This window comes from Neoarius graeffei, chromosome 19, assembly GCF_027579695.1.
Source record: "Neoarius graeffei isolate fNeoGra1 chromosome 19, fNeoGra1.pri, whole genome shotgun sequence".
NCBI classification, from domain to species: Eukaryota; Metazoa; Chordata; class Actinopteri; order Siluriformes; family Ariidae; genus Neoarius; species Neoarius graeffei.
In genome coordinates, this window is record NC_083587.1 from 33,288,090 (window position 1) to 33,302,218 (window position 14,129).

The 14,129-nt window shown below is 42.1% G+C and overlaps 1 protein-coding gene across 1 annotated transcript in view; it reads left to right on the forward strand.

Moving 5' to 3' along the window:
- The first annotated feature begins 842 nt into the window (after positions 1-842).
- The window catches only part of zfx (zinc finger protein X-linked), a 19,065-nt gene continuing 5,778 nt past the window's right edge, over positions 843-14,129 (forward strand). The window contains exons 1-7 of the mRNA XM_060900005.1: positions 843-1,238; positions 2,320-2,421; positions 2,633-2,944; positions 3,143-3,298; positions 3,428-3,559; positions 6,265-6,399; positions 13,619-13,768. Coding sequence (XP_060755988.1) covers positions 2,355-2,421; positions 2,633-2,944; positions 3,143-3,298; positions 3,428-3,559; positions 6,265-6,399; positions 13,619-13,768 — 952 coding nt within the window. The 5' untranslated portion in view covers positions 843-1,238; positions 2,320-2,354. The remainder of the gene's footprint in view (positions 1,239-2,319; positions 2,422-2,632; positions 2,945-3,142; positions 3,299-3,427; positions 3,560-6,264; positions 6,400-13,618; positions 13,769-14,129) is intronic.

Sequence of the window (14,129 nt, forward strand, 5' to 3'; positions counted from 1 at the left end):
ATATGTTTGGTGTTTTACATACACACACCATGTCGTATTAAGAGATTGCAAGATCTGTGAGATTGTATTAATTACCAACTGATGTACTACTAAAAAGATGACAATCTAGGGATGTAGTGAAGCAAAATTAAAAAGAACAAAAACATGTCGTACATCCAACATATTTCTAGGGGATCTAATACAAAAATAGGCGTTATGTAAATAAGTTTATCAGTAGCCATGATAAAATTTTGACTTGAAAATATCTTTCTACTCCCTTTATCTGTGACTTAAAGCAATGGTTTCTATATTCTACTGAGTTTTTACTTCTTTACAAGAAGCTACCGGAAGTAGCCTAGTTAGAGCTAATCTCTACCTAATAAATTGATAATAATAAAATAAAATATATTAATAGATTTATGATGGAGGAGGACGTGTTATGTTAGTTAGTTATACGTTATAAATCGGTGAAGTGAAAATAACGTGATATGATAATACTAGTTAGCTAGGTATACTAGTTAGCTAGGTTCACTAGTAGGTTTATAAACCGAGCTAGCTGTCCAGATAGCCCTCTAACCTAGTTAGTATGTTTATTTTCGATATGATAAACGAGCTGTCGAAGTTTAAGACTCAAAATGCCATCCACTATTTATCAGTTTCCCCTCAGGTTATGGTTTATTAGCGCTAGCTGACGCTAACTGATATAAAAGCTTGGCTAGTTAGCAAAATATGCCTGGTGCGTGTCAGTCCTCGGTTTTGCTTATGCACTCTAACTATAGACTTTTCCACTGAATTCACGCTATTGTCACATAAAAATGAAGCTATTTATAAAGTGAAAGTGTTTGTAATTAATGTATGAATGTCACCAAGAGCTAAATGTTAGTTTCACTTTAATCCATTCACAGTAAACTATTTTTACATCCGGATTTGGGTGTAAGTATCTTCTGGCCTTTTGTTCGACAAGGTTCGGCCCCTCCCTCTCAGGGCCTCGACTCCATAGATTATTTCTATGTTGTATTATAATTTTATTTATTGTGGATATGAATTGTCTGACGTGATATTTTGTTGAGAAAAGCAGCGACAATATGCGCTATGTCAATAATAAATGCTATGGCGTTAGCCCCTGCCGGCGGTGTGAGTGCTGAGTTCGGCCCCGCCCTCCCAGCGCCGCACTGGCCCGCCCTGCTCACACAAACTCCCCGCCTGAGCTCTGCCCGAGTCTGGGGAAAGCGTACGGCCTGGAGCGGTGTGTGGAAAAGGTAGGCCGCTGTACAACCATATACACGAAACACTTCAGCCAACCGCTAAACACTCAATAGCGCGTGGATTGTCGGGGTTTATATCGGTGGAGAAGTTTACGCATTTTCTCTTGTTCTACCAGTTTATATTATTAGGAGCGTTATGACAGCTAGGCCTTCGTTAGCATCTAATCAAAGGCCTCGGGAGGCCTCATCTAGGCCGCTAGTATAAACACAACCTTAAGTCCAAAAATTATTTCAAGACTTCGTTATAATTCTAAATAGACCAAAAGTAAGCGTTATAAATTAGTATTTTGGTTTTAAAATCCGTTTTATACACATTTATTGATCACTTTTATTAATCCAATATGGCGGCTAGCATAAACTGGGCGTCTTTATCTTAGAAACCCGTGGGGTGTGGTTTTTTTTAATATTTATATACCGTACCCGTATTCCGGTTAATCCCGCCTACTGTGTTAGGATTGGCCAATGGTATTCTGGGCTCTAGACTATTATTGGTTGTTGGTTCATACCTATAAAGACGTTGCTTGGGAGAATAAGATATTAACCAATCATCATGCAAAAGACAGGATTTGTTGGAATATGGGTATGGAAAATATTAAAGTAGCGGCAGTAAAGAGCACCATTTCCGCTATTGGTAATGCGTTTCCACCAGGCCACGCCCCCTGTTTTGAAACATCCTCATCCTGAAGAGACTGTATAGTCTGTAAAAGAAAAATACTATCTTCTCTTTTTTAACCCCTTTTTTCTTTTTTTGCGCACCTAATGAGTCTTGGGTTCAAGTTTGAATTGAGTGATTGATTTTATCATTTATAATAAATTGAAAGGGACATAATTTAGTCCTATGTGAAGCCATGGATAAATTTCTTAATGCAATCCAATAAGTCATTAGTATAACACTGATGTTTTGCTGAATGAATAAGTAAAATAGTGAGTTCATTTTTTACTCTCTCTTTTTATTTTGTTCAGAGAAATTGTCAGATGTACATTCTGTAGGCTCTGAAAAGGCTTTAAAAAGATTCAACCTTTGTAGATGAAGGTTTCTGATTGCCGTGCTTTCTTTGGCGTTATGCGCCGGTAGGAGTTAAAATACTATGCCGATGACCAAGGGGGTCGATGGATGAAGATGTGACGACCCTCTCTCCCCATTCCCACCAACCCAAGATCATCTTCCATGGGTCAGGTAAATATAGAGGACTGTGTATGTTTGAAGAAAAACAACCCCTTTCACACATTATACACTTCTGTGCTGTTAAAAGTGTATAATGCCTTTTAGATAAACCACACTTGTATGCAAGCAACCGACTACATACCCATAATCCAACTGTTAATGAGGGAATAGTAATGTTCGACCCAAATATGTTTTTAGCACTGTCTGTGTGTGTCTTTTTCAGGTGGGGATGGTGAACCCGAGGAGGATGAGGTGGCAGTGGAGCTACACGAGACGGTACTGGTCTCTGGAGTGGAGGATGATGGGATAGCGGTGCATGGTTTTTCCCCAGATGAGCTGGTTATCCAGGATGCCATGGGAGATGTTGTTGCAGAGTATGTACAGGACGACGATGAGGAGGAGGATGAGGAAGGCCTAAACACCATTGCTGTGGGGACATGCGTGATGTCACCGGGGATAGCTCTGGAAGATGTGCTCAATCCCTCTCAGGGGCAGGAGGACTCGGATGGGTGTGAAAACTACCTCATGATTTCCTGTGAGTGGTCACATTTCATGAATATGCCATGTGTTGCAATTTTGTCAAAACATAAATATTTGCACGATGCTAAACTAGAAGTTATCAGCTTCCATGATTTGTTAGCCAAGCTAACGAAACCACTATGACCCAGTGATGCATGTGAAGAAAATGGTTATTTTTATCCCTCACTTACCTTTTGTTCTTTGTTTTTCCTAGTGGAAGAACCTGGGAAGATTGTGTCAGACGATGATGCTAAAGTTACAACAGAGGGCACTTTAGAGGAGCAGGATGACGGGGAAAAGGAGGACGATGAGGGTCAAGAGGTCATCAAGGTTTATATCCTGAAGGCTGACTCAGGAGATGATGACCTGGGTGAGTCTAATTTAGGGATGGGTGTGATGATAAAATCCAAACACTGGTCTCTCATGCATGCTAGTGTTTCTATTTGGTGAGCCCAGGCTCCTTTGTCATTTCTGTTGCTTATGCATTTTTTTTTTCCAGGTGGCACTGTGGACATTGGAGATGCTGATATTGACGTGGACGAAAGTGTGGAGTTGATGGATCCATCTGCGCTCAGTGATAAAATGGTTCTTATGCCTGTGGGAGAAGCCAGTCAGAATCAGGAAGACATTAGTGAGTACTGCCATGATGACCTCTATTTTTATGTACATCCCCCTCTGAAAGTATTGGAACAGGCTTTTTGTTTTTGCTATACACTGAAGACGTTTGGCTTTGAGATCAAAAGATAAATATGAGACAGTGCATCAGAATTTCAGCATTCAAAGTCCCTCCTGTGCCAGAACCTGGTCTTCCCAGGCAGTCTTCCATCCCAGTATTAACCAGGCCCTTAAAGGAACAGTCCACCGTACTTCCATAATGAAATATGCTCTTATCTGAATTGAGACGAGCTGCTCCGTACCTCTCCGAGCTTTGCGCGACCTCCCAGTCAGTCCGACGCGCTGTCACTCCTGTTAGCAATGTAGCTAGGCTCAGTATGGCCAACGGTATTTTTTGGGGCTGTAGTTAGATGCGACCAAACTCTTCCACGTTTTTCCTGTTTACATAGGTTTATATGACCAGTGACATGAAACAAGTTCAGTTACACAAATTGAAACGTAGCGATTTTCTATGCTATGGAAAGTCCACACTATAATGACAGGCGTACTAACACCTTCTGCGCACTTCGGCAGCGCATTGATACGGAGCTCAGATATCAATGCGCTGCCGAAGCGCGCAGAAGGTGTTAGTACGCCTGTCATTATAGTGCGGACTTTCCATAGCATAGAAAATCGCTACGTTTCAATTTGTGTAACTGAACTTGTTTCATATCACTGGTCATATAAACCTATGTAAACAGGAAAAACGTGGAAGAGTTTGGTCGCATCTAACTACAGCCCCAAAAAATACCGTTGGCCATACTGAGCCTAGCTACATTGCTAACAGGAGTGACAGCGCGTCTGACTGCGTCTGACTGACTGGGAGGTCGCGCAAAGCTCGGAGAGGTACGGAGCAGCTCGTCTCAATTCAGATAAGAGCATATTTCATTATGGAAGTACGGTGGACTGTTCTTTTAAGGTGTATTGGGTGGTGCCAATCTCCGTTTCTAAAGCCTTCTGCCTTTCGCCTATTGGGTTACAGTGGGGGGGCTAGCACTCTGGTAACCACAAGAGTTTGACTCCCCACTCACATCTGTATTGCAGCATGCCTTGCCAGACGGCAGTAGGTACTTTTTTTTTTCAATGCTGGTCTTTGGTATGACCTGACCGCGAGTAGAACTCACAATCTCCTGGTCGAGAAGTGGACACACTGACCACTAGGCCAGCTTGCAGTCAGAATTTCAGCATCAATTTCATGATCTTTACATTGAGATGTGTTAAAACAACTTAGAATATAGCACCTTTTGTGCCGGACAAACCAATTTTTAGGTGAGCAGATAGTCTTTCAGTAAACAACATTTTTTAATATTTGGTTCAGTATGCCTTGCTTGCAATAACAGCATCAATCATCAGTGGTGACCCACTAACATCACCAAACTGTCACATTCTTCTTTTATGATGCTTGTCCAGGCACAGCTTCTTTTAGTTGTTTGTTTTAGGGGGGGTTTCCCTTCAGTCTCCTCTTCAGGTGAAATGTATACACAACCGGGTTAAGCTTTGGTGATTGACTTGACCAGTCTAAAACCTTCCCCATTTTCCTCCGATGAAGTCCTTTGTTGTGTTGGCAATGTGTTTTTGGTCATTGTCTTGCTGTATCATGAAGTTCCTCCCAATTAGTTTGGATGCATTTCTCTGTATATTGGCAGACAGACTGTTTCTGTAGACTTCTGACTTCATTCTGCTGCTAACATCATGAGTTACATCACGAAAGATTAGTGAGCCTATTCCAGAAGCAGTCATGCAAGCGCAAGCTATGAGAGAATCTCCACCGTGCTTTACTGTTAAGCTCATATGTTTTGGATCATGAACGGATCATTTCTTTCTACACACTTTGGCCTTTCCTATCACTTTGGTAGAAGTTAATCTTGGTTCCAGAATTTTGTGGCTCATCATTGTAATTTATTTATTTATTTATTTTTGGTGGGGGTCAGTTTTCAATCTGACCTTTCGATTCATGAGAGGTTTGCATCATGTGGTATAGCCTCTATATTTCTGTCTCAAACTGTGTATTGTGATACCTTTACCTCTGTCCTGTGGAGGTTATTGATGTCACTGACTGGGGTGTCGTCCCCCCGCTCTCACAATGTTTCCATCATCAGCCATTGTTGCTTTCCTTGGCTAACTTGTTTGATGTATGGTTGTCGGTTCAAAAGTGGTTTCTTTCTTTTTCAGGATGTTCCGAATTGTATTGGCTATGTCCAATGCTTGTGCAATAGCTCTGATTGATTTGCCCGCTTTTCTCAGCTTCAAAATGGCTTGCTTTTCTCCCATAGACAGCTCTCTGGTGTTCATGTTGGTTTACCCTTTAACAACAAATGCAGACTTCACAGGCAAAACCCACGACTCGCACCAAGAGTAGACACTCCGAGCTATGAGCTATTCAATCGGTCTAACGTGACACACCAAGAAATACCTGTTGCACGTTCTAATATTTTTGATCACTTAAAATGGGTGTGTTCAAACAAAAGGTGCTATGTTCTAAGCTCTTTAACACATCTAGATGTAACTATCAGGAAGTAAAAGTTGAAATTCTGATTTCATATTCATCTTTTGAATTCAAATCCAAATTTCTTCAGAGGGTTAAAAAAAAAGACCTTGCTGTTGCAATAATTATGGAGAGAGCTGTAACTGCTATTGTGAGTAGTCTGTGAAACGGATATATAGATGTGTGTTTCTTCACAGATGTGGCTAAGATAACTGATGAAGTGTACATGGAGGTGGTGGTGGGGGGTGAGGAGCCTGCCAATCACCAGCGGCCATTTGATAACACCTCGCTTAACAAGGACTTCATGCCTGTAGCTTGGGCAGCTGCTTATGGTAAGTTTTGGATTATAGACAAAAGCAAGACAATTGTATAGCAGATATAAAAACCATATGGTACATTTAAATAACTTGTGAATTCTTGCTTTAGATTTTGGATGATGGCTATACAGTACATTTGGCAATTGAGTGGTTTTAAGTCATGTAAATACTGTTGCTAGAAAACTGGGCTATGGGCATCAAAAATGAGCTAGTTAGTAAACTGAGGCTAACAGTTTATCTAGCTAACATGTAGCGGTTAAATATTTATGGACAGTGTAAAGGTACAGAGATAAAAGAATAGAATCAGAATCAGAATTACTTATTAATCCCCGGAGGGAAATTCAAATTTGCTACCAAGCTCCTGAATCAAAGAAGTAGTAAACATGTCTAACATATCAACGTTTTCCTCATTTTGTTGCTAAAAAATAAACCAGAAGGGCACTCGGTAGAGTATATACCTCCACTAAGCCACGTTCAACAATATCCTGGATTCACATACATGTCTGGATTTGCATCAAAATATAAACGGTAGTTTCTTGGCCCATGGCTTACCTTTCCTCAAAATTTCATCAAAATCCGGTCATTACTTTTTCTCCCCCACTGGCCAAAAGGCCCAAGGGGGGGGATTATGTCGGGGCAATGTCCGTCCGCCTGTCTGGCTGTCCATCCTGGGAAAGGTACTCACCTTCTGAAATCAACTCCTCTCTCAATTTTTTCCGGTCGAAATTTTTCAGAGTTAGGGTTCTTGATTACTTTGACGATTTCATGAAAGTGTGCTCATCTTCTGAAATCAACTCCTCTCGCAATTTTTGCAGGAATTTTCCGAAACTTTGCAAAAGGCTTTGCTATATGTCGGTAACGTGCATATTACAATTTCGTTCAATTCGGTCACGTTTCACCAGAGTTATGGCCCTTGATTACCAAACTTGTAATTTGACAATTTCATGAGGGTGTATTAAGCACTTATAGCATAGATATAGTTGCCAGCGGGGGATATTGTGCGCTCAGAGCACTCTTGTTGGTTTACGTTGGGAAAAGGCGAACAAACGGAGACAAAAACATAACCTCCAAAGATGTCGGAGGTAAAGATTTAGTGCAACTAAAATTAGACTGTACAAACTAAACTGTTATGAGTTCTGCCATATTTATACTTTTTTTTTGTAATTCAACTTTTTATTGTTCAAACCTTAAACACACACAAGAAGGTCCACACAGTACATCACAATGTCCTATTACACATAGTTTCCCTATACGCCACCTTGACATCTCCAACAGAAAATATGTTTAAGAAAATAACAGTAACAATACATGGGAATACAACAGCTGTCATTAGATGCATCTTGTATCCTTTTCATGTGTACCCAGAAATCGTCCCAAATCATTCATTTATCATCATTCAGCCTTTCCAGCATACTCTCATAAAAAGCTGCTTCAATTACTCCATTGACCCAGTCTTTGAAATCTAAAGTTCTAACACACTTCCAATTACGTAGAATAATTCTTGCTGCCGTAATATAGCAGAGTTTTACAACAGTGAATGCATGTTTTGTTATACTTGGTACCACTGACTTCTCTCCAAGTAAGCAAAGTCTGGGTCCAGCAGGCAATGGGAAACCCAACCATTCTTCTAATATTCCTAGGATTTTGCACCAAAATGGGTGAACATAAGAACACTCCCAAAGCATATGGAGATATGTACCATCCTTTTCCTTGCACTTCCAACATAAGCCATTTTCAGCAATACCCATCCTATGAAGTCTAGAAGGTGTGTGGTAGTACCTATGTACTACTTTATAGTGAATAAATTTTCCTCTTGCTTCCCTGATGTTTTTACCCACATTTGAAAGAATCTTCAACCATTCACCTTCATCAAAGTTAATCCCTAAGTCCGTCTGCCATATTAATTTCAAACTACTACAATTATCTGCAGTTATATTAGTCATTAAGTTATAACACACAGAGGCAGTATGGGCTATATGTGGTAGCTGTAGGTAAGTAAGCACAGGGTTCTCATTGAAATTAAATTTGTCTCCAACACAATGCCTGATTTGCAAGTATTTCCAAAAATTTCCTTTCCCTTCAATATTGTCTTTTCCCACCAAGTCGGAGTATGACATAAATTGTCCGTCCATATATAAATCTTTCACTGTTGTTATACCTTTAAGAAGCCACTGTTTCCAAAACACTATTTTCTTTCCAATGCGAATATCTGGGTTATTCCATAAGATTGTCTGTCTGTAGTGTGACATTTTGAGTAGTTTATGGATTTTACACCAAACATATCGCGAGTGTTTAATCACTCACTGGGTTTGGCTCCTGTATCGGTCCAGAGCGTTGTGAGAGAATGTCCAAGGGATTACATGGAGAGGCCAGTCTCTGTTCAAATCTGACCCAGTCCAGGTCTGAATCAGTCTTTCTCCAGTGTTTCGCAAGCTGTGCCATTTCAAAAGAAAGGTCATACATTTTCACATCTGGTAGTCCAAGTCCTCCTTTATCTTTCAGGGCACACATTTTACTCATTTTAATGCGGGGTCTTTTTCCTTCCCACAAAAAGTCCTTAACAATATTGTCATATCTCCTGAAAATGATGTCTGGAATGTTCAAGGGCAACATCATAGATATGTAATTGAACTGAGGAGCTACAACCATTTTGATCACATTCACCTTTCCCCATAATTAGTTTGAGGTGCTTCCATTTTTCTACATTATGTTTGTATTTTTGTCAGCAAGGGATCATAGTTTAGTGCCATAATCCCCTCCAAATTCTGAGTCAAACGCACACCAAGATACTTCATACCTGTAGGAACCCATTTGAAACCAAAACCAGTCACCATGTGAGAATAACATGTCTTTAGCTACGTTTACATTAGACCGTATCTGTCTCATTTTCTTCGCGGATGCACTGTCCGTTTACATTAAACCGCCTGGAAACGCCGGGAAACGGGAATCCGCCAGCGTCCACGTATTCAGTCCAGATCGTGTCAGCGCCGGTGCTGTGTAAACATTCAGAATACGCGGATACGCTGTGCTGAGCTCTAGCTGGCGTCTCATTGGACAACGTCACTGTGACATCCACCTTCCTGATTCGCTGGCGTTGGTCATGTGACGCGACTGCTGAAAAACGGCGCGGACTTCCGCCTTGTATCACCTTTCATTAAAGAGTATAAAAGTATGAAAATACTGCAAATACTGATGCAAATACTGCCCATTGTGTAGTTATGATTGTCTTTAGGCTTGCCATCCTTCCACTTGCAAGTGGTAAGTGATATGCGCTGGGATCTCACACACAGCGGCTCAGTCCCGAATCACAGCTTGTGCACTTCACTCGCGCGCTCTGTGAGCTGCGCAGGGCCGGAGTGCGCACCCTCCAGAGGGCACTCGCTGTTCAGGGCGGAGTGATTTGGAGCGCAGGATGCCTGCGGAGCCGAGCGTATCCGTGTATTGGTGTTGCTGTGTGCACGCAAATCATGTATTGGTGTTGCTGTGTGCACACTAATCGTTTTAAAAACGTTAATCTGATGATCCGCTGATACGGTCTAATGTAAACATGGGCTTTGTTATTGGCATAGCCTCTGATTTTCCCCAGTTTATTTTGTAGCCAGACACAATTGAGTATGATTCTATTACCTCCATCAGTAGTGGTAAGGAAGTGGATGGGTCACTCATTAATAACAAAATGTCATCTGCATACAGCATTAGTTTCTGTTCCTTCTCTTTGTCTACCCCTTTCAACCCTACAATATTTGGGTCCTTCCTAATCTTAATAGCCAAAGTTTCCAGTACCATCGTAAAAAGCAAAGGGGATAGTGGACGCCCCTGGCGGGTGCCCCTAGATGCTGCAAAAAATGGAGACATCATACCATTGGTCATTACTGCTGCTCTCGGGTTCTGATATAGCAAACTAACCCATGCTCTGAAAATATTGCCTAAGCCAAAATTTGTCATAGTTTTAAACAAAAAATTCCACTGTACCAAGTCAAAAGCTTTCTGTGCATCTAGTGAGAGAGCCATGCCTGGCGTACTCTCTGAGTAGTTTAGCCACATAAGATGCATTAATCTCCTCGTATTGTCAGCTGATGATCTTCCCTTTATAAAACCTACCTGATCTTTATGAATTATCTCAGGTAAGACCTTTTCCAAACGTGATGCTAAGACTTTTGCTAATATTTTGCAGTCCACATTTATAAGACTAACTGGTCTAAAGTTTGCAGGGTCAGTTGTGTCCCTATCTTTCTTAGGTAGCAGTGTTATAATTGCTTCCATAAATGAGTCAGGCAGGGCGGCACGGTGGTGTAGTGGTTAGCGCTGTCGCCTCACAGCAAGAAGGTCCGGGTTCGAGCCCCGTGGCCGGCGAGGGCCTTTCTGTGCGGAGTTTGCATGTTCTCCCCGTGTCCGCGTGGGTTTCCTCCAGGTGCTCCGGTTTCCCCCACAGTCCAAAGACATGCAGGTTAGGTTAACTGGTGGCTCTAAATTGAGCGTAGGTGTGAATGTGAGTGTGAATGGTTGTCTGTGTCTATGTGTCAGCCCTGTGATGACCTGGCGACTTGTCCAGGGTGTACCCCGCCTTTCGCCCGTAGTCAGCTGGGATAGGCTCCAGCGACCCTGTAGAACAGGATAAAGCGGCTACAGATAATGAGATGAGACATCTAATATGACTACCTATTAAAGTGCCATTCCACCATTGGATGTATTCTTTGGCATAAAATACAATATATTTTGACAACATATATAAATGGTATCACTAGACAGAGAAATCTTTTAGCTTCAAAATGATATATCAAACATAATTTTTTGACAACGACAAGTATATTAATTTTGCGACCAAAGTCACCTACCCTTTTAATTTCCGCGCGTGATGTCATCGGCAGGTTCCCCTTCTTGTGTACCACGTGACGTGTGACGTGGCACAGATTATCAGCAATGGCGGATAGAACGCGATAAAAATAATACCAATAAATCTAGCTAATACCGATAAATCTAGCTAACTGAAAGATTAACTCAAAATTTTTCGCAATTTTTTTGGCCTCCATATACGAGGAGAAATGACTCTCTCACTTTGGGGGTTTCCTGGTCTAAAAATAGACTGACACGTGGTACACAAGAAGGGGAACCTGCCGATGGCATCACGTTTCACTACTGCGTGGAAATTAAAAGGGTAGGTGACTTTGGTCGCAAAATTAATATACTTGTCGTTGTCAAAAAATTATGTTTGATATATCATTTTGAAGCTAAAAGATTTCTCTGTCTAGTCATGTTGTCATAAAATATATTGTATTTTATGCCAAAGAATACATCCAATGGTGGAATGGCACTTTAACATAAAACATAATGGAGATACATGTCAAGAGGCTGCCCTCTAGTGGGCAATGGCGTAGTACAGGACATTCATTTAAATTCAGCAAAAAATAGTTGGACCTTTTCAAGCAAAACAAAACATTTCTGTAACCTACAATGAAAAAATAAACCGCAACGTGTAACATTTTCAGTACCCCCCTCAGCAAACACAAGAAAGTAAAATAACAAAAAAGAACGAATAAAGACCTGTGGTCTCCGCTCTACAAACCCAGATTCCGGTCCGTGGCGTGCCGAGTAGCCCCTAGGGCTATTCCTGAACAGCAGCACAATTAGCCAGTACTCCCACCCACCAACACCCACACCGTCTGTTCCTCATCCAAGCTTATTTACAATAGGAAAATGAATACCCACATCATTATTCAGTTGACCCACCACAGCGCTCTCGAATGAACTTCTCAGCTTCCGTGCTGGAAGTAAAGCTTTGATCTTTTCCTTTCCACGTAAAACGGAGTGATGCTGGAAATGCAAGTGTATTCTTCACGCCGAGTTGTCGCAACATCTTCCTTGACGCATTGAATTCTCTCCGCTTCTTGGCCAGGTCCCTCGACATGTCCGGAAAGAGAGACACCCTGCACTCCCTCCATTCGACAGGCCCTTTCTCTTTGGCTGCCTGCAGAACTTTTTCCCTCGCGGATGTACGTAGAAACTTGACCAACACGATTCTTGGTGGTTTATTATCCTCGGTGGTTTCTGGTGGTTTTTTAGCCTCGCGCTTGCCAACACGATAAATCCCTTCAATCTCGAACTCTCCATCCAAATCAATTCCCAGCCCCTCGGATATAAGCTGTTGGACACAGTTGACAAGTCCATCTGTTTCTAAATCCTCCATTAGACCGACCAATCTCACATTCTTGCGCCGATTCATATTTTCCAGCTCCTCAATTCTATTATACAATGTGTCCAGACGTTCATCTGCTCTCTGGCTACCTTCAGTTAGCCTTGATGTAACATCCTCAACCGTTGATATACGGCCCTCTGCTTCATCCAATCTTACTTGAAGTGAGCTTACCGAGTTCTTTAAATCCGTGACTGTTTCTTTAATCGATGATGCATCTGTGGTGACCGTTTGTAGTGTGGTGGCAATTTTACCCATCTCGGATAACAGGTTGTCCATTTTGGAGGGTTCCGGCGTCGGCGAGGTCTGTCTAGTAGCCATGCGGGTCGTGGATCTCATCTCATTATCTCTAGCCGCTTTATCCTTCTACAGGGTCGCAAGCAAGCTGGAGCCTATCCCAGCTGACTACGGGCGAAAGGCGGGGTACACCCTGGACAAGTCACCAGGTCATCACAGGGCTGACACATAGACACAGACAACCATTCACACTCACATTCACACCTACGGTCAATTTAGAGTCGCCAGTTAACCTAACCTGCATGTCTTTGGACTGTGGGGGAAACCGGAGCACCCGGAGGAAACCCACGCGGACACGGGGAGAACATGCAAACTCCACACAGAAAGGCCCTCGCCAGCCCTGGGGCTCGAACCCAGGACCTTCTTGCTGTGAGGCGACAGCGCTAACCACTACACCACCGTGCTGCCCCCGGGTCGTGGATGTTCCTTTAAAATATTTCGATGTAGATGACGACATCTGCAACTTTTCTTGTAGTGTTGGAAGCGCTATGTATAGTTTTAAAATGTGGTAACAACTTTTGCTTAGATTAAGGGGTAAATTTGTACGGATATTGTAATTATATTGGTGGGCCTAGGGACCAACGAAACTATGCCGCCATCTTCCTCGGCTGCCCCACGTGACTCTACTTGACATTTTTTCTTATTTGAACACATCTGTTTGTTTTTGCTTTATATATTCCCCCAGAGCATGGCATGTCACTTAAATCTTTTCAGACTGAAATATTTCACATGTAAACCTGTTCTCAGGTGGGCAGGAGGCTGAGAGCTGTGAGAACAGGAATGGAGCAGCCAGCGCGGTGTTACACATGGAAGAGTCTGACGTTATGGAGAAAATCAACCACCAGCGAATCAGAAACAAGAACAAGAAACACACAGAGACACGTCACATCCAGACAGGTACTGCAGAATTGATTCGGACATGTTTGTGTTTGTATATTTGTGACCTAACATCAGGAGCTAACCTGGGAAATCCCATGCTGCTTTGCACAATCGTTCCAATCTGAAAAGACAGCATGGAAACTATGGTCTAAAGGCTCGCCTGAGTTAGGGAGCCAATCAGAGAGTGGGGAGGGGTGGAAAGACAGTGACGCGTACTACTCGACAAACGGAAGCTTGTAGTTTATTTGGGACTGTTTACGGATCACATTTAACATGGCGGCGAGCGATACGAACCAAACTTTCGATCAAGCTTTAGACACTGTTCTGAATAGTTTAGAGCGAAAGCTTGTTTAAAAAAAAAGAACAGCGTTTGGCGTTA